The 24,788-nt window shown below is 49.6% G+C and overlaps 1 protein-coding gene and 1 long non-coding RNA gene across 2 annotated transcripts in view; both read right to left on the bottom strand.

Annotated features, from left to right (window-relative positions):
* Positions 1-5,465, bottom strand: part of LOC142574248 (uncharacterized) — a 44,132-nt gene extending 38,667 nt beyond the window's left edge. Inside the window, exons 1-2 of the long non-coding RNA XR_012826471.1 lie at positions 5,348-5,465; positions 4,408-4,535 (exon numbers count right to left, since the gene is read on the bottom strand). This is a non-coding gene — a long non-coding RNA (uncharacterized LOC142574248). The remainder of the gene's footprint in view (positions 1-4,407; positions 4,536-5,347) is intronic.
* A 15,883-nt stretch (positions 5,466-21,348) lies between these two features.
* Positions 21,349-24,788, bottom strand: part of LOC142574794 (techylectin-5A-like) — a 51,967-nt gene continuing 48,527 nt past the window's right edge. Inside the window, exons 4-5 of the mRNA XM_075683807.1 lie at positions 23,324-23,491; positions 21,349-21,659 (exon numbers count right to left, since the gene is read on the bottom strand). Of these exons, the coding sequence (XP_075539922.1) occupies positions 21,349-21,659; positions 23,324-23,491 (479 nt within the window). The remainder of the gene's footprint in view (positions 21,660-23,323; positions 23,492-24,788) is intronic.

Genomic DNA, 24,788 nt, shown 5'->3' with positions numbered 1-24,788 from the left:
GTCTAGGGGGTGGGTGCCTTGTGTTCTGTGTGCAATATGTTGCGAGGACTGAAAAACGGTTGTTTCCTGTTTTGTTCATTCAGTAACCTGCCGCGCGCATCGGCACTGTGATGCCCTTTCGTCGATGCGTGGTGCCGGCCCGTATTGACACAACGTCACGACCTCGAAATATAGTGTTCTTATGCCACTTCTTAAAAAAAAATCAATATTTGTGTAAATGAGCGCTTTCGGTTCAGACCTAGAAAACAACAAAAAATATTCAACGGTAGGTCTCATTTTGTCCAGCGTTTCAGTTTTAGCTGAAAAGAATCGGTGAAAGCAAATTTACCACAATTGCCCACAATCTGCACGCAGCCGCAAGACTACATGCGCTCCAATGAGAATAACCTGCGAAAGTTAAGGTCATGTGTCAGCTGCCGGCTCAAGCAATCGTTACTTTTATTTTGTTTCTGCATCCGTTCTGCCTGCGTCTGCGGCAAAAACGTGAAGTGGGAAGCCAGATAAACAGAAAGTGGGGGAGGCAGGAGGTAGCGTGATGGTTAGCGCGCCCATCTCCCAAATGCAAGATGGTGCATTTGGGATATGGGCTCGAATCCCGGTGGTTGGTTTGTGAAGACAGCTTTCTGTGCTCTCTGGTGACTGCCAAGCTCAGAACGAGGCGCCAGCCTGACGACAACGGTCACCGTCAACGTAACAGGATAAGCTGGCGTGCAAGGTCACACCTAAAGCCGAAAGCACATTCAGAGGAAATACTCTATGCTCTTGTCGACAAAAAGAAAAAGAAAAACGTGATGAGTAACGAGCGGTGTTGTTGAGCGAGGCTGGAGACGGATAATGTCACCATAGACAGGACCACGCTCCAATCCCGGTGTGTGTGTGTGTGTGTGAAAGCATTTATTGGAATGAGGTCCGGAGGCTCGACTTCCTAAGTGCTCAGGGGAAATATACATCGACAGCTTGTCAGCTAGCGTGTAATTGATACTTCATTAAGGCTGTTGCGTGTTTGCGTTGCGTCTAGCCGGAGCGAGTAGTGTAAGAGATGACACTGGAGAGAAGGCGGTGAGCGAAGTCCGCGAAAAGTAATTGAGGATAGCCATATCCAACGTCGACGCCTTGTAGAATAAAGCCCCCGACTTCAGTTGCTGAGCCGCCAGAAAGGCTTGAGTGGTAGCATACCACTGGGCGTATTTGATAACCACAGCGATAAACACACTTTGCGGAAGTAAAGAGAGGAAAGGGACGTAGTAAGTTGACCGCCCTTCTCGAGCTCTGGCATAGCTTAAAAAATAAATGTGGCGAAGTATGACGCACAAAATAGTATATGTCAACCCAAATGAATCAGCGTGGTCATACTTGCGCGACAGGCCATGGTGGCCTGCCACCAGGGCCTGCATGAAGTTGCAGCGATGATAGTTTTCATCTTGCACTTGAGAATAAAAACGAGCACATCAGAGACGTCCGAGGTACATTTCTAGGGTACAAGAGCACATGCCGCCCCCCCTCCAAAAAAAATCACGAAAATAAGCTTAGGAATAGGGACATGCTAAGATCGAGCACTACGGCACTTGTTGATCTTGTTTCAGCAAATCTTGTTGACGTCAGCATTTCATTCGGCATTTATTTCTGAGAAAATGAGCTGAAGTTCCGTTTATTTTCATCACAATGGCAGGCGTAATCAGGGAAACATTGACAGCATTTCATAGGAGAGTGAAAGCAAACACAGAAAGCTTTGCTTACATCGATTCGCACCTACATGGGATCCGCATAATTTTTTTGACTCTCAATTTAAATGCTTAAGAATGGCGCTCATTAACGCAATATTTCCATTCACAGTGAGCAAAAGCGGCTGTCATATCCACAGTAGAATTGACTTCAATGGCTTTAATCCCATGGACATTATATCGTTGCCAGCTTCCGTGGGATTGGAGTCGTCAAAATGGGATACAGTTGACAGGGGAATCAGGAGGTTGATGAACGGCAAGAAGGCAGAGGCTTGCACAAGACCTCAGGGATATAAAATGACTTTTTGAGCAGCTTGGTCAGGAGGCCACGCAATGGTTTGCAAGTTTATTAAAAATCCACCAAAATATGAAGAGAGGCCGACAAAAATGCGGGCATTTTGGGAAAGGTGAAACCGCTGGAAATTTTCGGACAGCATTAGCCTAAATATAAAGGATTACTTAAAAATAAGAAACCATAACGCTGACAGAGTGGCCAAATTTGGTACAAATAAATTGGCTGTTGAAGCAGTTCAGCAGAAACGCAATGGTGCGAAATAAGGCGAGAATGTCGGCAAGTGTTGAACGAAGGTCAAGTTGGGTCCTGTGGCCGACGCCAGCGCTCGGCAGCTGTCAAGTGACTGCACGTATTAGCGAGATGCCTGGTCGTGAGTAGTCACAGTATGATTGAGGTCGGAACTATTGGACGCGGTACTCCATCACATTAAATACAGTGCATTCTACGGTGTCATTCTTCGGCAGATGGTACGGATTCCCGCGCAATGAGGATGGGTAAAAATTGTTTCATGTGCCGGCTGTCACCTTCCTCATACTGCCAACATTCCTTACCCTACGTAGTTGCTTAGCTTTTATTGGGTTCGCCTGCTAATCACGAGGTCTCGGGATCGAATCCCAACCACGGCAGCCATATTTCAAAGGGTGTGAAATGCGAAAACCCGCGTACTTAGGGTTGGGCGCTCGTTAAAAAATCCCAAGGGGTCTCAATTATTCCCGAATCCTCCACAACGGCGTACCTCATAATGAAATCGTGGTTTTGGCAAGTAAAACCTCATAATATGATATGTAACCGTCATTAAGAATGTCCTGGGCAGTCGCACAACAATTCAATACAATTAAGTGTCAGCAGTTGTGCGCGAGGTCTTTGAGTATGTGGTGTTCGATAGCTGCTAGTCTAGATTGCGGCTATATAATGAAGGCGGAACGGTAACCTGGTAGATAATGCGGAGAACATACAAATCCCGGATATATTACTGCACAATAATTTTAAATAGGGTTCTTGCTTCACGCACGTGGATAACCGCAATAGGAGACTACCTTGGAAACTAACTGCATGTACTGTATATGTCGTACCCAAGGGTGTACCTGGCCTGGTGGCCAGTAAATGTGGCTTAATATTGCGAGCAGCTTCGGCCATAGCATGCTAACGGACGACGACACAGACTGAAGTGACTAGAGCAAGAGTGGACAGGGGGCACTAAAGAGGCTCCATGGACAAGCGCCCAGTTGGAAGTTTGCGCTTATCCTTGTCGCCTCTTTAGTGTCCCGTGTTCACTCTTGCGCTAGTCACTTTAGCATGGAATACCAACTAGCCCAGTCTCACACCCTGCGACGACACAGGGACAGTTTGCTCAACTCTTGTGTCGTGACTTTTGTGTCAAGGTGAAAAACCATCATATCCATGTATATGTCTTAATACTTAAGCTCATCTAAATTTGCAGCTGCGGCGGTAGCCCATGAACGCGCATTGCAAAGTCGCCAGTGAAATAACTGTTTGCACCTTAACAAATTCGATAGGGGAAAATCAAAATCTCTCCACGACGGCGTCTCTAGTAGACGCTGTGCGATGTTCGGATGTTAACAATGTGTGCCGACTGAAGAAAGGCTGCCCCGAAGTGTTTCTGACGGTTAGGCTAGCCTCTTTGCTCCGTAGAATGAAAGAAAAGAAGAAAAAAGGAAAAAAGAAGAAAAAGAAGAAGAAAAAAGAACCGCATCAAAAGCCCAGAATCAACCATTGCTCGTCGCGACTAAACGCTCTTGGATGACGAGTAATTTCCAGGCGACGAGCGAATACGCTTTATCAAGAACACTGATAACGCTGGCGGGGCAAGCATTGTGGTGAAGTTCAATGCGCAGGGATAGCTTTTACTTTTTTATTTTTGTTTTGTTGACGCCATCACGCATCACCGCGGGAAGTTCAAAAAGTTTAATGTCAGTACGCCACATGGCGGCACTCACGCGAACTGAACCCTTTTGTCTAGAAAAGCTGGATACGGGGGCCCACAGGCGCCCAGGAGGCTCTCGACACCGTCTTCCTTAGACTTAATATCTTATCTAAATAATTCTGGATCGCCTTCTTTGTTCGTGGTGTAAAAGCCTTGCGAATTCGCCTGCAGCCCCTTCCTGTTGGTGCAAATGGGGGCTCCTGTGATGAGGGCCAAGATGTGCTTGGCGTAGACTTGGTTGGAGCAGAACAGTAACAAATGAGATACAGCACATAAGAGCCAAACTCGTGTAGTGTTTTCTTTTATACTTGAACTAATTATGCTGAACTGTAAATATAAACAGAAATCCATATTGTCTGCTACAAACAAGTGACATGTATCTCAAGAGTAGCAAGCTAATACACCATATATCAAGCATATTTGTTTCTGAACCTGGTTTTGTTTACCTTGCAGGAGCAGCAAAAGTCCGCACAATGACCCTGTTGTAGCAGGCAGCAGCTTGTCTTTAGTGCGTGGAGTGTGTTGCTTTACGCTGGTGCCATCCTCTTTACTGCATGTCTGAAACAAATTCTAACTGCATCGGGAATTGAAAAAAAAACTCAATTTTACAATACGAAATGCAAAAAGGTGTGACATATTACTGTAATGGTTAGTGACTGCAGAAGACATGCAAATGTGCACTCTTTGTTCTAGGCTGCTTAAGCAGCATGGTATTTAAATAACTATTGCTATTGTCTATAAAATTTATGCCTGCCTGGCTGCAATGTGTGTCAATAGCTTAAATAATATTAGGAACACAAGTGAGAACAATTTTGCGCTCCCCTATGCAGTGTAAGAGATCACAGTGCTGGTTGTACAAGCAAATGCATAAAAGGCATGAAGCTATTAGAAGTGATGCACTCTTTTTCTGCACGAATGTGACGCACTGCTTCACTACTAGAAACATAATTGCCCGTAGATAAACGAAATCGTACAGCAAGAACATTTGGAACCGACAGGTACGAAACATGGGTGAATTATCATGGGGGCAAGTGTTTATTACACTAAATTCTGTACTTTCACTTCCGTGTACAAAACGCGTTTATTCGATTTTGTGGGCGAAAGAAGTTCGAGACGGCCTTGAAAAAGAAAATATATTGATATCGCCCATGGCTACGGCTACGAGATGAAAAATGTGGCGCGCATTTCGATATCACTCTCCCTTTCTTTCGTGATTCTGTGCGTCTAACGACGGCCTCGCAACTAAAGGTTTATTTAGGAAACAGCAACGGAGGGTCCTCATTGCGCATATGTACTGCAGTATCTAGTTCGTTAACTTGTCTCCGCCTGTAAGTTAATGACACGTGTATTACATAGCGATTCAAGCTGCTGTGTTAAACTACTTACCGTTATTGCCGTTGTCAGCCGCAACAGGATCCATCACTCGTTGCGATGCAGGCGTGTTCCATATGGCTCAAGACCGAAACCTAGCTTTTGGGCTTGCATGTCCGCTTGCAAACACGTCACTGCACCCCAAGGTAAACAACGCGTGATATCGAAGCGCAATCAATGAGTTCTAGCAGTAAAGAAGCAACCAGCGTAAGTGTACAAACGAATAAATCTGTGCCGCCGTGCACCCGAAAATACCGGTAAAAATTTTAAATCCATGCCAGAGGTCACGTGGAAGATCGGTGATGCTTACGACGTTATTATGCGTTTACAATCGCAAAAGGAAAATAGAGTAAGTACCCAACAGTACGATGTATGATTAGGAATAATAATTGTGAACACTTTAACATGTGATAAAAACGCTTCGATAAGCGTGGGAGTAAGTTTGTAGGTTAAAATTTCGCTTACTACGGCGACTCTACCGGGAGATATTGTGCTCACGGGGGAAGCTTTTTAATTTGTTTTCTATGCCTTATTTTCAGCAGCGCCGCGCGGTCAATTTTTTCGCCTTCTGTGGCCATTTGTTGAAACCCAGAGTGTGCGGGGCCTGACCGAACAGTTGATGGAGACAAAGCACTAGCGTGGGCTTTTGACCCACAGCCCTTGCGCTGCTTCGCCTATGCCGTCGCGGCTAGGGAATGCGCTGCGCGCGAGCCACGCGTTCTCGTATTCAGGCTTTCTTTATGAGCTAGGAGCAACGCAACCAGTGAAAGTGCTTCGTCGTCCGCTGCTGCTAAACGAGCTGCCAGAGTCGAGGCGCAGTGCATCTGAGCTGTTGGCCTTCCCGGCAGCAGAAGCTAAGCCCCGTTGCCGAGAAGACCCGGGAGCACGCGCCGCCAAATCAGACGCTAAGCGCCGCTGAACATACGTCCGTCCATTTGTCCGTCCACAAGGCTTTATTCATTACCTTCAAGGCTGGGAGAGCAGTGTTCCTTGAAGAAAGAGTATATGTCGAAAAAATGTGGTCTGCAACTGTACATGCGAATATAGTACATAGTATATTGCGAATTCAAAACACTTATGGACGACCGCACGCCAAGTTTCATCCTAGACGCCAGCGCTCGTTTCTCCCCTGGCGGAACGATTTCATCTCCAACGGGTGTAGGTTTCCGCCGCCGCTTCCCTTGGCGGGAGCGCCCGCGTTCAGTTCGCGCTGCGCGCGCAACGTCTCTTCTTTTTGCGACGGCGCCTCTTCGGATAACCGGAAATTATTGTGTTGTTAACTGTCACGACCGCAATGTAAACACGAAAGGGTTGATGCCACCAGTGACATATTCTGCCAATTCACAAGAAAATGGCACGAAAAAAAGCAGACGACAGACATGGATTACTGCGGTGCGCCGAGCGAAGTAAGCAACTGGCAAACGAAGCGTTCGACGAGCGCTTGTCCTGTCTTGTTTCTCGTGCTTCGTTTGTGTGTGCGCTGCCCAAGAATGGAAACCACTTCTGTTGTATGCGCTAGCAGTGGCTGAAGTTCACGCGTGCCGAGAAATTGAATATGTGCACGATGCATTGAACATGACCGGAGTTCATTCCCGCTTCACCACTGCACCGATCGATTGAGTTATTGGACGATAGACGCCCGTGTCTTGGTCGCGCCGGCATTGCAGAAGCAGGAATGATTACTAATACTTTCAACTTCCATCTCTTGAGCACTGTTAAAAAATGGCCAAGCTTCTACATTGCTGCCTCTATTCCATATTGTAGGGGACGTACTAGGTAAAGTTGTGTGCGCATATCGTAAATGTGCTATGCAGCGATATATTTTGTTTATTTCCGCACAGTGTCGATGGAAGTCCGTTGTCTCCATCAGTGACAGCACGGATTTGTAGCAAACATATTGTGAGAATCTGCAAAAATGACTTTAGCTCGTATGTGCCGTATGTATGTGCCGCATCGTATGTGCTGACGATTTTTCCGGCGGTAGATACGATGTCGTTTCCAATTACCTGCTCAGCGTCACTTACATGGTTAAGCAGAGGCAGCCCTTTCGCCGCATTGCAGCCATAAAAATAACCGTCAAGTGTACCGATCTTCTTAAAGGCAAATAGAAGTGCATACAGTCTGTTTCACACTTAGGGGAAAACTCGGAACGTATTGCATCGCGATGCGGCAAGCAATGGAGTCGTGCGGCGGCGGCAGCTCAAGCAGGCGCCGACGCTCAAGGGGCGGTGTCGTGATCTGCGTCGTCTGCTGCGGCGGCGCGCGCTGTCCGCATTGTCGGGAAGCGTGCTACTGTCAGGGGCAGTGCACCGATTTCATCGGTACTGCGGGAACTCAGCTGATATTCTTTACTAAACATTGTGCGTCGCCAAACTCTGAGCCTTAGTTGGCGATAATGGAGTTCCACAAACTTCTTTTGACACCATGCTTCGTTTGTTCTTTCGAAAGGCCGGGGTACTGAGCGCGTGCACGTATATTTCTTCACTGTGTGTGCTACCGTAATAAACAGCGACAAGATGCACCAAGATGTGCGCGCAACGTGCTCAGCCTTTGTTTGACACGAAAAGAAAACAAATCACTCAACAATGATAACTATGGGGGTCGAAAACGATGAAACAAACGGATACGATTTAAGGAATGTTTTAGGTTAAGACAATGAGCTGGAAGTTATTTTTCTCGACAATCATTCACTACACCAGACAGACCCTGCCCACCGGCGGGGAATTGGACACGTCACGCTCGGGACTTCAGTTAGTATCTCTCGTTAGTATCTCTCGTATCTCTCTAGTAGCGCTGTGCTCGGGCAGCGATGACAGCGCTCATCCTGGAAGGCAGAGAAGTGTAGTAGAATGACTCGATCAGGGATGTGTTCATTCGCAGCACGTCTCAGTCGCTGACGATGGTGGATCGAAGCTTATCCTCGGGCTACCGATAGAGGGGATGGTGCGGCAGCGATACTTTCAACGAGCCCCAGGCATTTTATATGATATTGGCGCCCAGAGATTGAGGCGGCCACTCCAAGAGAGTGACTGCGCGCTCTTCCAGCAGATCTTGCACAACACGAGCAGTGCGGATCGGTGACCTATCGCGTTAGAATATATGGTCGCCTTCCAGAAACTGTCCGTCAAGAATGTATGGAATCAGTATGTCGTCTATGACTGCCCCGCAGCGATGAACTTACCTTCGATGCGTATCAGTGGGCGTTGCACGACGCTTAGTAAAGAATACCGGCTCATTTCACGCAGTAATGATGAGATCGGCGCTCTGTAACTGACACTAGAACGTTTCCCGACAATGCGACCAGTGCGCGCCGCCGTAGCAGACGACGCCGTTCAAGATCCCGCCCCTCGAGCACCTGCGCGAGCTGCTGCAGCTGCTGCCGCCGCCTGATTCAAGGTCTCGCCGCATCGCGATGCAATGCGCTCTGAGTTTCCCCCTATGTGAAACAGATTGTACATCGCCCTTCGAATGAAATGTCCACGCACACACACGTAGGCACACACCGCGCGCGGCACGAAACGTGCCCAAACACGCGCAGTGCAGGAGGCAATCAAGGCGGTGCGAACGAGAGGTGGGAGAGGGGTACCACCCGCTAATAGAATTTTGCTTCGCATGAGGCGCTCTCAACGCCGGCGCAGCAGCGCCGCTCTCGGTGCCGTTCTTGTCCATAGAGGTGCGGTCAAATTTCGCATGAGGGAATGCCGTATATGAGAGAAACAACTTCATTTGCCACTGTAGGGTAGGAAGTTAGGGCAGGTAGGCCTAGTGTGGCTTCCAGGTGCGGCCGACGTCTTGGGCCCACGAGACCAGTGCGAGTTGCGTTTTCTTGTCTGCTCTTGTCAGCAGCTGATTCCAAGCCTCCTCGGAGGGAGCTGTCAGTAATGATTGTGGGGGAGGGTTACCCTCGCATCCCCAGAGAATGTGTGCCCGAATGGCGAACACTCCATGGTCGCACTTAGTACAGACGGGGTTGTAATCCCTGCCAGTGAATAAATAAAGCCTAGAATGACTGAGAATGGAATCGGTCTGCAGTCTGCGAAGCATGGTGGCCTGCGCTCGGTCGAGGTCGGGGTAGGGAGGCGGGTACATGCGTCTCGTTTCCTTGTAGAAGTTGGTAATGTCAGCGTAAGATTTAGGTGCCTCTGCGAGCACATCAGAGTTCGAGGGGCTGGTCTCCCGGCTAGTTAGGCCTCGGGCTAAACGGTTTACTATGTAGATTATCTACTATGTAGATCGTTCGTTCCCAGAGTTCTCCGCGTGAGCAGAGTTCTCCCAGAGTTCTCCGGTACCCACACTAAGCTTACAGTCCTGTCGAGAGCGCATCCGCGGAGGATGTGCGCGGCGGGGAGACAGAGTGAGTTTTTTGAGAAATTTTGGATGGCTTGTTTAGAGTTACTGAAAACCGTGCCTGTGCGGGGATCCGCGATGACTAGCGCGATCGTGACCTCTTCGGCAGTGGTAGAGGAGTATGTGCGAATTGTAGCGGTGCTGATGAAAGTGGTGGTGGGCGTAGCTACGCAGGCTACGTATGTGTTAGAGTCGCATTTCGCCGCACATGACATGTTCGTCGACGGAGTAGGTGACGTCTAAGGCTTGTGCCTTCAGTTGGCGGCGCCTATCGTGGCGGCCGGGTAGCATATTCTTCGCCATGGGTTTGATGACCAGCCGTCTGCAGACTCCTGTCGGGAGGGGAGCAGTGGGGTGGATGTCACCTGTAGGGTTGATGTTAATACGATTAATAATGTAACAACTGTGTTCGGTGCGACAAAGACAGTGTATCTGTGCAGTCTTGTGTGCCTCTATCAGCTCTGTGAGGGTGTTGTACACTCCAAGCTGAGGGTGACGCTGTGTTGTGGCGGACTGGGGCAGTCCCATCGCCGCCTTGTACGCCGAGCGGATGCTGCTGTTTGCCGCCTCTTCGTCTTTGCGGCGGAGGTGGTAGTAAGGGTATGTGTAGACAATCCTACTAATGAGGTAGGCTTGTGTGAGGCGGCAGATGTTGGTCTCCCGCATTCCCTTGCAGCGAGTGCCAATGCGGCGCATTAGGCCGCTGATTTGGTGGGTTGTGGTTCGGAGGCGTTGGATGGCTTCCGAGTTCTGCGTGTTGTTCTGCGTCAGCATGCCTAACACGCGGATGGTCTGTACGGGGTGTGTGGTGTGGCTGGCAATGTGGAGCGTGATCGGCTATTGAGGGTCGGCGACGGGTCGGCGAACAGGTCTGTCTCGTATAACTAACAGTTCATACTTGGTGGGCGAACAAGCGAGACCGTTTGCCTGCACGTAAGTGTGGACGGTGTGGATTGCCTGTTGAAGTGAATCTCGTACCTCCCCGTCCGAGCCAGAGTTTGTCCAGAGGGTGATATCGTCGGCGTATATTGAGCGCCTAATGTGGGGTATGGTGTCGAGAAGTGTGGGAAGGCCTCGCATAGTAACGTTGAAAAGGAACGGGGACAAAACAGCTCCCTGTGGTGTTCCCCGGATGCCCATGGTGACTGTCACTGCAGAGGTCTCCAATGTGGAGTCCAGCAGTGCGGTTGTGGAGAAAGTTGGCAATATAGTTGTAGGTGAGAGAGCCTATATTCATCTTCGAGTCGTTGGTCAGGTCAGTATAGAAACGTGCGACACGTTGTCGAACGCTTTACTCTCGTCGAGGCCGAGAATGGCGCGGGTCGCCCGGATGGGACCAGGTTCGAGTATGTCGTGTTGTATCTGCCACATGATGTCCTGGGTAGAGGGTCCAGCTCGGAACCCAAACGTGGTGGGGTGACGAGATCCTCCTTGTCTGCGTGAGTGTGGAGTCTGTTTAGAACTACGTGCTCCGTAACCTTCCCCAGAGAAGACGTGAGCGGGGTGGGCTGGAGGTTGCCCAGGTCGAGTCGTTTCCCTGGTTTGTGTACGAATATCACCTTGGCATGCTTCCAGGAGTCTGGAAGGCGACCTTCATGCCAGTGGTGGTTGAAAAGGTCCGCAAGTGGTGCGACCGACTGGTCGTCGAGGTTGCGGAGCATTTTGTTGGTGATACGGTCATCGCCGGCGGCCGCGGTAGTCTTAATGCGGTTGAGAGCGGCGCGAACCTCCGATGCCATGATGTCTGGGTCCTTGGAGCCTTTGTAACTTAAGGGGGTGGGAATGTCGGTGCTGGTGTTGATGTATTTGTCTTTCAAGGTAACGAGCAGTTCCTGGTTCGTGCCTGGAAACGCGTGTATGACGCGGGTGAGATTCTTGTGGGAGGCAAACTTGGTGTGGGTCGGAACAAGCAAGTGCTTGAGGAGAAACCATCTGTTCTTGCATCCCAACTGCCCATCGAGTCGGTCGCAAGTCTGCTGCCATTGTTCCTGACTAAGTTTGGTGGAGTAGGGTTCGATATCTCGTTCGAGGCAAGCGAGGCGAAGCTTGAGAGGGCGGTTGTGTTTGCTTGGGAGCCAGCGAGCGTGTAGGCTGCGCTGGGCCTCCCACATATGCATGAGTTTAGCATCTGGGGTGGGGCCACCCTCGTCCTGGGTGACTGTGGAGGTGGCGTTGGCTGCGTCGCGGAGCAGAATATCTGCCCATATGTCCAGGTCGTCTATGGGGCTTTGCGGACGCTGAGATCGTTCGTACCGGACAGCGTCCCAGTTGGTGTGTTTGAATGTGCGGCGGCGGCCCTACCTGTGCGTGGCTGTAAAGGTAGCGCTGAGAACATAGTGATCGCTACCTATGTTCACAACTAAATTTTCCCAGCGCGCATCTGCGATGTTGCCGGCGAAAGTGAGGTCGGGGCCGCTGTGCTTCTTGATGCTGTTACCGAAACGGGTGGGCCATTTGAAATCGAGGAGGAGCGTCAGAGCCCGTGTCTGGGCATTGTCCCAAACCTTGGCTCCTTTACGACCGCAGGCTTTGGTGGGGTAGCCCCACTCGGCGTGTGGTGCGTCAAAGTCACCCACTATAAGTAGCATCTCGTTCCGCGCGATCGCTCATGCCTAGCGGGGAGAGTGGCTACATTAGTGCTCTTGTCACTTGGGGCGCTGTACACGTTTAGGATATTGAGTGGGGATTCGCTTCGGCTGTTTGGAAGGACCTGCACGAAAGTGTGTGGGACTTCGGATTGGTCAAGATCGAGTTGATGGGCGGTGCGGTTGCGGTGTACATGGATCGCGGTGTTCGGGCGGAGATCTGGCGCTACCGGTTGGCTATAAGCGGTATAGCAGGCCAGTTCGGTGTCGGTGTATGTTTCCTGGAGCGCTACAATGTGGAGTGTAAATGGCTAGTGCTGCAGGGTATACTCCAAGGCTCTACGCTTTGACTTGAAGCCCCTGCAGTTCCACTGCCGTACTGTGATGGGCGCATAAGCCATAGCGTTTCTTGTAGGGTTCGGGACACTGCGGAAACGCTAAGTCGGTTTTGATAATACCGCCAGCAGACGCGCGCGCGGCTGCACTCTCGGTAGAGGGAGGCGCACCAGGCGACTGAGTGAATTTGGTGTAGTGAGGGTGTCAGTTTGCGGAGGGCCCGTGAAGCGGTCGAGGCGTGGGGTTAGGGTGTGAATATGTGCTGCCATTTCGGTGCAGCCTTCAATGAGCTGGTCGATAGTGGGGGTCAGCCGTTTGCGGACGTCCTCTATTTTAGATAAGTGGGCGTCAAAGGCTTCGAGTTTTGCATCAAGGTCAGATATAGAGGAGGGGGACGAGCCTTGCGCTTATTGCACTTGGGCTGGTCGGGGTCCAAGTTAGGGTTATTGGTGGGGTTGAGGTGGGAGCGCGAGCAACCTGATGCGGCTGCGGTTTTGGGTGCGCCTGTGCAAACTGAAGGCTATGAATTTTAGCATTTGCCTGTGCTAAATGTAGCTGTAGTTGTTGAACCATGTCTGCCAGTTCCCTTACCTGGGGGTCGGGCAGTTGGCTTGTGGCTGGTGGAGGGGTCTTCCACGCGACCTGTTTGGTGGACTTGGTATCCGTCCCGTCCTGGGAGGTTGCCCAGGAGTCCCGAGAGTGCGATGGCGAGCGGCTAAGGCTGTTGTGACTGGAGCTGCTGCTTCGCAGTGGTGGGAAAGCGTCATCTCCTGGAGGTCGTTGTTGGCGGCTGCGGCTCCGAGAGCGAGACTGATGGCCACGTGACAAGGTGCCGGGGTCAGTTTCAGTGTCCGTGGACGATTTGGAAGATCTGGGTTGGTTGGTAGGCACGGTATTTACAGCTTCTACTGCCAGTGGGGTGTGGGCCTTTGCATACGATGCACGTGGCTTGTCATGCGGGTGGTTGGCCGACTGTTTGAGGTTCGTGGGCCGCGCCGCAGCGACGGCAAGTGGGTTGGCGCGGTTGTGGGCACACATCTCTTCTGTGACCTAGCTTGCGACAGTTGAAACAAGCCTCCGCGCGCCCCTTATGAGAGAAGACCTTGAAAGTGAAGCCCAAATACCGCATTTATCGGAACAGCTTGGTGTTGGCGAACATGACGACAAAGTGTCGTGTCTGTCCCATACGCCGTGCAGCAACGATAGGGATGTCGGGATTGCGAGCCAGAAGCTCGGCGAAGATTTTGAAGTCGCTTTCGTAGCTGTAAGCCCGGTACAGAATCCCCCGCACGGAGTTGCCTGGGTCTGGGGCGTAGGTGGCCACCGGGACTTCTGTGGTGTCGATGGTGATGGCGCGGACCTTGGCGTAAGACACTGCACGAGCACTGTCAGACGTGCTCACTGTCACTGTGTTGTTAGTAGGGTGGCTTCTAACCTGGTCGGCAGTATCTGCCAGGCGTTGGTCGACGTTGGCGGTGGCGCAAATGGCAACAACCAATCGAGCGGGGCCGACGGTGTGGAGGTTGAGTGTGCCTTGCGGGCGAAGGACTATCTTGAGGTCGTCCCAGGGCAGGCGGGGAAGCGGGCGCTTCCTGGTCGGCGGTGGAGAACGGCCGCGTTGCCGTGCATTCGGGGCATACAGCGTCGTGGCCGGCATCTGGGATCCCGCAGCTTGTTCGGGCGGAGAAGGGTGTCGGTATCGGCGTTGCATCTCGAACGCCGTCCATGTGTCGTGGGATAACTCCTCGGCAGTGATATCGGAGCCTTCTACGGTGTAAGGCATCTCCGATGCGGCGTTGTTCACGGAAGGGTAAGGCGTCGCCACCATAGCTGCGCGCGAACGCGTCGAGGTCGTGGCAGCTCTTAGGCTTAGCTGCCGCAGCAGGTTTGGCCAAAAGAAAAAGGTCGAAAAAGCTTGAAAACTTGCTTGCCTTGGTATGGAAAGCGCAACACCGGGTCCGAAGTGCCGTATACGTTGGTGAACTTTTCTTGCCTTATTTTTAAAGATGAAAATCCACTAAATGCAAGAGTTTCTTCCATTGCAAATGGGAAAACACCTTCGCAGGGGACACTCGGCAGCAATAACTTTTACGATTCCCAAAGTTGCTTGAAACAGTAGGAAAAAAAGACGGGCTGGTGCATTAATTGCGATGGATATTATTTTCAAGGAAACTGGGTAATCCGATTACAGTTTATTTTTCTTCGTTGTGACCGATCTCATACATGTAACGCAAAACAAATATTTGTTAAACCTCCTACATAATATTTGGGATATCACTGTGACTACAGTAGCAAACTTTTCGTCCACTGCTAAGTTTTCTTTAAAGTGGACGTCAAGTTTCATTATAAGCTCGAAGAAGTTTTCTTCCAATTTTCTGTATTTCAATTGTCAACTAGTTCTAATCGTTGCCAACAAAGTGGTCCGCACTCGTTTAAGAACACTTATCTAATTTTCACTTTCTGATCAATCCAGAAGGTGCGTTTTTGACAATCATGCTCCGGGCATAAAGACACATAAATACAGTTAGAGGGGAAGCCACTCAGCATTTACAGCGACAATAGCTGACACTTACAGGAAGGAACAGGGAACACACACGTACTGCACTATGTCTGTCCACCTTTCTTGTCCAACTGAACTTTCAACTAAATGACTTGTACTCGCATATAGTTGGACGCTCACGATCGGATAAGCGTGCTCGGCCTATCTATGGCTTCCTGTCATGGCAGTTTCGCCAAAGTAAGTTACGAGCCTCTTTCTGCAATCGGGCTAAGGAGCTACTCATAATATCTTGCATGTGTGGATGTACAAAATACGTGAGAATATAGAAAAGAGGAATACAGTGGTCACTGTTTCGCTAGTTTTATCGCAGGCAGCTTGTAGGCTCTGTGGAATAGCTGGGCTGTCGAGAATAGCTGTAGCACACTGGGTTCATTTAACCTAGAAGGACAAAAAAATGTGACTGAGTTTTATTTCTTTAATTCAAAGGTAAATGCCTCAGGGCATATATCGGTATGGGATACGGGCGCATAAGGAAGATTAAATGAATGAAAAAGGATTTGCGGATCTAATGAACCCCTAGAGGGATTGATAATGTGGTCCCTACGTCCACGTTGTGTAATCGCTAGGATTATGTGTAATCGTAATTTGTGTAATCGCTAGGACAGCAGGTGGCGGATGTCGGCTTCATTATTTCGTGACTTGCAGACTGCACACCCAGGGTGATGATATAACTGGCGAAAGTGCGGCGACTTGCGAGTCACGGCAGGAGTGAGGGCAACTCCGACCCGGATCCTCCGAAGCCCAACCTCCTCTGCACGCGTAAGACCGCGGGAAAGGTTTACCGCACACGGTGGTATGACAGTACAGGTACTCCTTTGTTGTTAAAAGGAGGGTAGCATCATCTAGATGAAGGATCTGAGGCAGTGCAGCTGTAGCGGTCGCTAGACGGGTCGCAGAGTACGCGCGGCTTTGGAAGCTCAGAAGGTCACATGGTATCCAATCGATAGCTATTGGTTGCGGGATGCGGGCCGCCGGAGCATGAATCTGTTGACATATTTCAGGTCTGCAACTGACGCGTCGAAGAAGCCGCGTCACCTGTAGGGCATCAGTGCGGATAACGATGCGGGCTGTTGGAACCATGGGAAAGGCGGCCACAGAGCGCAAGGCTTCTCGAATAGCAAGGAGCTCAGCACAAATAGAGGAAGGAGGCTCTTGAATTTGAAACCGGGACGTCTTATAAGGGCAGGTGCGCAAGGGCAATAAACTGCAGTGGTCGTTTCACAGTCCTGAATGCTTGCATCAACGTAAAGCACGAGGGAGCCAACGAAAGGTGGACGTCTTATGCTATAATTCGGTCACAAAGCGATGCTGCCGCACGAGTTGATGTCGGGAGACGTATATCAGTTGGCTTGTTATCGCTCAGCTGTACAAAACTACAGGGAGGAAGAACTGGCGATGGTGGCGGAAGAAGGGAGTACGAGAAATCGTAAGCCCTGAGACCACACGTTGCGTGTGAAGGGTTGGCCTTAAGCCAGCGAGAATCCCGTTGCTGCTGCTCCAGCTCATCTAGTGTGTTCATCTGTGCATTCTCTTGGGGAGCCGTGATCGTCGCGATGCGGGGAAGGCAAGTGATGACACTCATTGCCTCATGATTATTAGCTTCAAGGCGATCCCATTGTGCCTGCGTCAAATGCTGGAATCTCGCTTGATAAACAAGGCGTGGTTGCACTATCACCTTCACCAACTGTCGCGCAACATATGAGCGGGCGCCGCCCGCTTTAGGAGAAATGCGCCTAATCAGACCCAACGTCTGAAGCGCCTGTTTTTAGCGCTGGAGAGCTTAGAGCTTCCGGTTCCCTAATCGTGGACCATCAGACCCAGAATCATTAGAGTTGAACATTGTTGAAGTGGGCTTCCGGATAGATGAGGACGAATGGGTGTTGAAGAGAGTATAGAGAGGGTGAAGTGACTGTCGACTGACATGTACGCAGATTTGCTGACGGAAAGCTGAAGGCTTATCGGAGAAGGATAAGTCGACGTAACATCTAATGCTGATTGAAGGGCAGCGGCTTGAGTCTACAGGTCACGATGAGTGCTCCAAACCGTGATGTCATCAGCGTAAAACAAAAACTTTATGTCGGGTACATCCTGTAAGCGCCATGCAGACGGGATGAGAGCAATATTGAATAATGTGATTGTCAATACCGATCCCTGGTGTAAGCAGCGAAGAGGGATAAATGACCCGACGGCGTCACCACTGAGGCGAATTGCAAAGTGTTGGTCTTTAAGGAAATATTTGACAAAATTCTGTACTCTAGGGGGAAAATGCAGTATGTCAATTGAAGCCAAGATAGCAGCATGACTGATGTTATCATACACCTTTTCGAACTCCATAGCGAAAACAGTATGGACAGTATGGCTGCGAGTTGACAATAAAACTGAGAATGCCATGACAGCCAGCCCATCTTCAGTACCTATGGATGGACAGAAGCCAACTTGAGCAGGGTGGTAGAAACCGTGGTGCTCTAGCCACCATGACAGTCATGTGGCTAGTATTTTCTCAGCAAGCTTTCACAACATTGACGCTAGGGAAATGGGCCGGAAGTTGCCGAGGTCGGTCGGCGGCTTGCCTGGTTTCGGAACCGGGATTACAATAGCCGATTTCTAGCCCGGAGGAACAAGACCATCTAGCCATACCTTGTTAATGGTGTCAAGGAGTTGAAGCAGCACAGCCCAACTCAGGTTCTTGTAAGCCTCATAAGTAATAGAGTCTGGGCCGGGTGCTGTCTTGCGACTGGCGCCATCTATCGCTGCAAGCAACGTAGGCATGGTTAAAGAGCTTGGAATTCCCTCGGAGTCTTTTGTCGATGGTAATTTGTCGATATGTGCTGGAATGCCTGCCAAGGAAGTACCATTGGCTGTTTGAGGCAACACGTGGTACTGGAGAATAGCTTCTGGGCTGCTGCTCTGGCGAAATCATCCGGCGACAAATGAGCAGCGAAACTGGCTGTGCCTGCCGCGCCTTCACGGCGGCAACCGTGTTCCATGGCAAGGAACGTTCGCCAGAAAGAAGCATTAGATGTCTTGTATGAAAACCGCTCAAACCACATATGCCAGTGCTACCGCGAAAGGTCACGTTCATATCTTCAGGTTTTAGCAGTAACGAAATTCAGTCTTGTACGTGCTTGTGCAGAAGTGGGGTCTCGGGATGCTGCCAGCTCAGCTTGTCTGCGAGCAGCCACAAGCTGAGCAGGCCGATATCCGGTGCCGGTCGATCGACATCTACCCAGCAGACGGTTGTAGCTTCAATTGAGCGCGCTTTGTATGCGGTCAAGAAGTAGGGGTCACGAGTCCACAGAGGTGCCTTAGAGAATGGAGCGAAAGGTGTCGCAGCTGACCACAGTACACTTGCGAAGCAATCGGTGGGCCTGCGACGGATAAAGGCCGATGATGATATGGTCATGGGCCCTACCCCAGCAGACGGGCTCCAGGTGCCAAGTGTGAGTGCCGGGATCTGACCACCACGTAAAATCCGTCGAGCTTGAGGCACAGCCCGCGTTAATGAATCCGAATGGTTCAGTAGTACAAACAGCACATCCGCGAAGGCGTCCTGCACACGCCTACCCCGAGGGCTAGAAGTGGGGTTCCCCAAATCTGAGTGAGGGGCGTTGAAATCACTACCAACTAAAATAGCACACGCTGGGTATTGTCGACGGATATTCAATAACCAGCCCAGATGAATGCGGGAAGAAGAGCCACAGGCTGTTCTTATGTAGTATGACACTACCACAACAGTTGCCTTGGGTAACTTCAGAGCTACTGCCACTACCTCCTGATATGAGTTATGCCAGTTTTCAAGAGCAAAGCAAACCTGAGGATAGTGCGTGTCAACATACACTGCAGCGTTTCCTGGAGAGGCAGCTGTGTGCACGTGACGGTCACTAATCGAAGGAGACATGTATCTACTGAACCTCGGAATGGCAGGCAAGGCGTTGGCCTCCTGCAGTAACAGGGCCCACAGCTGCAACTTGTTCATGCGAAGACGGGATTTAAGCTCCCCCACATTCGTGGAGAGGCCTCTACAGTTTCACTGCAGCACACCACAAACACCTATACCCGCCATTTTGACTACGAGTCCAGGCTTTGTAAAATAATTGATGTCAGGCTGGATAACTGCCTCACCATGAATCGCAGAACGGATGCTGTAGAGTTATAAGGCAACGGAGTAGAAGACCTGGTGGAATCAGCACACGATACAGCAGGGCGTGACATAGACGATGATGTAGCGGAATGTTTGTTTCCATTGGTGTGAGATTCTATTGAACGTCGGCGACGCGCAAGTAGTTGAGGGTGCTGTCGGAGCTTGGAAACCTCCGCTAAAAGGGGGCAATTTGATTGTCAACTGCTGCCATAACATTACGCGGATGTGCCGGCACGCTCTGCTTCTGTGTAACCAGCGGGCGACGGCAGTCTTTGCGAACTTTTTAACTATAAGTCTGTTGGGAATGGGCTGCGGGCGGGTTGGGCTCGAAAAGCTCTGGCCAGTCGTCATGATCCCACTGGAGCGCTGCAAACCTGTTAGATGTCGGCACTGGTTGTGTGGCAGCATGCTGAGGCCATTGCTTATGAATCCCGCGACGAAACTTCTAAGTGGAGTTTATGCTTTGTGGGATAAGTCGGAGTAGTGATCTCGGGGTCGTCGGTCTTGCAGAGTCCATATTCGGTAGGACACTGCGCCAACTAGTACAGCTTCATCTGGCGCTGTAAACGGACAGGATCGGCGCATGTGACCAGGTCGGAAAGAGTTGTAACAATAGACGACACTGGGCTTATATGGCCGAGGTCGTAGAATGCAGCCATAGTAGTACAGGCGGGCTGGGGGAGTTGGTGGGCCCGGCAAGGTAACGATGCAACACCGCCCCTTTCCCATGTAACGCGTTTGAATGAGACGGTGAGTAGGACAGTTGAACTCACGCTGGAGAGCAGTCTGGTCCTCACCAACGTCAATGTTGTAAACGACACAGCGCTGTAAGTACGAGCCCTCTACAAAGTACACCTGGACCGGCACGGCGACTTGGCTTGTGATCGAGGGACGCTGAAGCATTTGGAAACACTCGACAGCAGCCAATGTCGCGAGCCACACAGTGATGTTTTTTTACTTCTCCCTGGCCGTGGAGCCACGGAAGCCTGTGGGTGCCAAGACAAGCATCCAGATTCACCTGAGTATTGTTCGGATTCTCGGCCAGGCTTGTGGGGGCCACAGCTTTAGTGGTTGCTTTAAAGAAAACCGAACCCGGTGTCGACACAACTGGGTGGTCAATCATTAGACAGGAACGCTTGCCTTGGGAGCCGCTGTTGGCCAAGACCAATCTTGTGCAGATTGTTCCCAAGGGCGCTTCTGAGAACCAAGGGGGCGACGGCACATGTGGTAGCGCAGAAGGCAAGTCCATAGGGATACTCGGTTTTTCGTGCAAAACAATTGGAGCCCCATTCCAAATCGGTGACTGGGAAGCCATCGCCGGGCTCCGCCCTCATGGTCTGATGTGCATTTTGGGAAGGCGGCGGGTGGGATGTAGGCGAAGGACTTGGAGCAGGAACCAGGAGTTGGGGTCCAGGCTAGCTGTCAATTGTGCGGTAACGCCGTCGTGACGAGCGGTGCTGGCGAATCTACCACCGCCAGCGTGTCACCGGAGGCACAAGGCCTAGTCCCGATGCACAATTCAGCTGAGGACGAATGGAGTGAAACATCGTTGGATGCCAGGAAACAAGACTGCGCATGAGCTGAGTTGACAAAGATCCAGCATTTGAAAATTTAGGCATAACTACAATGGCCAAGGTTGGTCTGAGGTGGCATTTCTTGTGTTCATGTGTAAAACAGCTAAAACTTATTATTTAAATATTCCTTATCTTGCAGGACTATTTTGCACAAAGTAAATGGCACGTTTAAGTGTTAACGGAAGTATGGCTTTGAAGAACTGTTTTTGCACAGTCAGTGCTTTGATAGCACATCAGGTATATCACAAAATTGGTCAGTCCGTCAGCACGCAGCGGTCATTCCGAGAGGGCTTGTTCACCTGGCTTACCAATAGGATTGGCTCTATATTCTCAGTGAACAAGTTATCGCACCCTTTCCAAGCATCACAAGCTAAAGTACATATCTATATCTCACAGAAGAATCGTGCGAACGAATTTCGGGCACATTAAAGTTCTTTATTTTTTTATTTTTTTATTGCAATTTTGTTCCACCATTACGAAGGTGGGAAAAATTGCAGCTCTCTCTCCTTGCCCAGCATCAACCGAGCTGGCCTGACCATCATCATCATAGAGGGGAAGGAATAGTGGTACAAGCGGCCTGTGTGGTTTCGCACGCTCCAGTCGATGCCGTCGGCATAGCTCTCGTGAAGTCCGTTGAGGTTGAGACCGTTCGGGTTGCAACCGTGGCAGTTGCCGTACCACCATCCTCCTCGGTATGCAGCCGCACAGTTGGTGTTCCCGGAATCGTTGTCACGGTCAAAGGTGGAGAATTTTTGACCATTGCTGTGCTTCATTGCGTCCCAGCCTGTGATGAAATTATTCGCTTAGGAACACTTAAAGGAACTCCCCGCGCAATCAAAGGAAATATAATGCGAAATGGTGCTAGTAACATACTAGAAAAGATTACCTGTTTCTGATTGAATTGTGCAAATGGCATGTTCTGCATTTACGAGTGATAACTCGCATCGTGTACAATACGTGCGACTACTATTAAACCCAAGCGTGGGTGGCCGTTTTTTCGAGTTTCTTGTGTACCTGCCAATGTCTATACATTATTTGCCCTGAAAGTGTTACATCAAATATATTTTGGAGGAGTAAAGTGGGAACCGAAGATTCGACTTCTTGTTTGTTAGAACCATATGCAGAGTATGCCAGCTAAGGCATTGGAGAAAACATCAGCTCCTGAGTGTTCGTACTACGCTAAGTGTGCTGATAAAACGGTGGCCGTCATATGCAGTCATAGCAGTGTGGGACACGGGCAAACACTCCCAAGTCTTGTTTTGCGCAAATGCACACATACCCGAGAGTGGTTACGGAAGGTCGACCACCGCACTTTCCTAATTTCAGAGCAGCGCAGGCGTAATGCGGAAAGTGTGAATTTGGCCTCCCAAGTGCGTCACATTTTCTTTTGGTCCCCTTTGACTTCCATTTCCGCCATTAAATGAAAAGAATTTGATATGTTTCTTTTTAGTGCATTGACTGATCAGTAGGTAAGGTTCTGAGAAAACAAAATCGAGCCTGTCGCTTCCCGTTTTTATTCCTGCTAAACTAACAATACAGAAGTCGTCTCATGACAGGTTTCTGTAATGGAAAGCGGCGTCACGGGAAGATAAGATGCTTCTGTAAAAAAACTAAGTCGAGAGGTTGGTCACGATATTCTTGATATTTACATTGAAATGAAAACACAGTAACTGTTCCGGTTTGGTGTAAGTAGACAGCAGCAAGGTTTTTGTATCATCATAGTTTACTTTCTTCATTTAGAGATATGTTCGTAATCGACAAAATGAAACTTCTGTCGTAGTCAATGAACATTATTAAGGTAATAAAGCTGTTCTTGCAGCTTGTGTGGACTGCACTTGCCCAATTTTCATAGCATACATAGATCACTTGTACTTCCGCTCATATTGATAAACCTCTAAATAGAAAAACAGTGGCGCAAAAGGCTTCCTTTAATATCAGACAAGGACTTTATAAAGAAAGTTACTTCTGCGTGGCAACTACAGTTGTTTATCTATGAAGCTTTCCTGTATTGATCAATATTTAGTCAAAGAAAACGCACGTATTCTGCGCTAGCTGTCCCCGTTTTATATGGAGAGTGTACCCAATGAAATGAATGTATCACTGATGCGCGGTCCTCCTGTGCAATAAACATTTTATTGCCTCTCTTACTTAACCCGCAAATCGCTACCCGGAACCAATTTTGTATATCCTTGCATGCAGTGTCTAGTAATGCAACGCGACAGTGTTCATTCTAACAAATCTCAAGTAATTTGGATTTCGGATATTATATTTTACGTTTTCATTACTACAACGCTTCACATGTTGAAATTTTCGAGGAAATGTGTACATCTTGCAGTTTATTGAAGGCACAAGTGCGGGACAGGTCAATCTTCGTCGGAACCACATTTCTCAGTATACCTTACACAGAAATCTAAAGTAGAAGAGGCATATGCCAGAATGAAAACCAACCTTGTGGACCTATCAAGTCTTCCACTTTTAGCTGGAACAAATGCTGTTCATGCTCAACACGAAAATTGTTGTAGTAGATAAAGGTGCTGTCTTTTGTGGTGTTGCTCAGAACTATGCGAAGAGTCACCTTTTCTTCACCGTACGTCAGGGCGTGCAGGGCGTTGTTTCCTGCACAGAGAAGGACGGGTGCAGTTCTGGTTATCTGTTGTAGCGGCCCTGGTGGTATAGTCGAATACAAAGACGTGACGACATCATTTGAAGCACTGCCAATTGAATTGAGTGCCCAAAGATGCCATAGAGCATGCAATCCATGTGCTTGTGCGAGTGTGCGATGAACCGATGTCGCGCATGTGGTGTACATCTTGTGTGTCGTCGGATTCTCAGAAACTTTAACGTTGTCCTCATATGTCGGCTGCATCACTAACATCGGGTGGTTTTTCGTTGACGGATATTCTGCACTATAACCTGATCAAAGTTTTTCGTTCACTTAGGATATGTGCCGAATTCTCTGAGCCCGCACAGTATTTCGAAGGCGGTACAGCATTACAGTAGTACAGCATTGACGTACTTATATGCGTGGCCCCATATAGACGCATATATGTACATACTAGTATATAAGTATATAAGTAAGTATATATAAGGCCACGCATATAAGTGCGTCAATGCTGTACTGATTGCTTTGAGCTATCATCGGAACAGAAAATTTGCACTAACATATGAACGGATATATTCCAGCACATCTTCCAGTACATATGCAGTTGAAGCATATCTTCCAGCATTTGGCGGTACGCTGAAAGATATGCTAGAAATGCACTGTATTAGTCATCTTGGCAGGCGATAAAGCAAGCATCTGAAGGGCACTGTAACGGCTTTTACAAACAGCGCATTCATCCAAGTGTGCGTTTCAGTTCCATACCACTGCCCACAGCGTTTGTAATAGAAATTGCCAGCCCATTTCCTTCATCTATGAAAAAAAGAAAAAGGGAAAGGAAAAGCAACCAGTTCCGCGTGCATGGCGCGCAAGAGAGAGAAATAGACAAAAAATGGAAAAGAAAAAAACGCTCGGACTTCTCGGAGCGCGCACACCCCTTGTGCCCTGAGCGCCTGCGCATGCGCAATGGTGATGCGCCATCTATCCGCGTCAATTTGAATTTTTGCGAGTGCGCCAGGCATGTAAACGCTTGTAACGGTGTGTGGTGCCTGCCTGAACCTTGGTGTCTGCGTATGCGTGTCTTCTTTGAGGCATCACACGTCAACTAAACTGAACGGTAAGATTGAGCAATGATGTTTCCCGTCAATAGCTCATGATTAGGTGAGGGCATGTCGTAGCGCGAACCGGCTCCATGTAGCGCAGGTGACTTAGGCTTAGTGTCGCTTTGTCGTTTGCACGATAAGAAAATACACCATGTTATACCTTGATACTGAGCTGCCACTAAGCGGATTGTGTGTGTTGGGCAGCCAGTGT

Source organism: Dermacentor variabilis, chromosome 3 (assembly GCF_050947875.1).
Source record: "Dermacentor variabilis isolate Ectoservices chromosome 3, ASM5094787v1, whole genome shotgun sequence".
In the NCBI taxonomy this organism is placed as follows: domain Eukaryota; kingdom Metazoa; phylum Arthropoda; class Arachnida; order Ixodida; family Ixodidae; genus Dermacentor; species Dermacentor variabilis.
The sequence above is the reverse complement of the archived record's forward strand: the minus strand, read 5'-3'. Positions and strand labels throughout refer to the sequence as shown.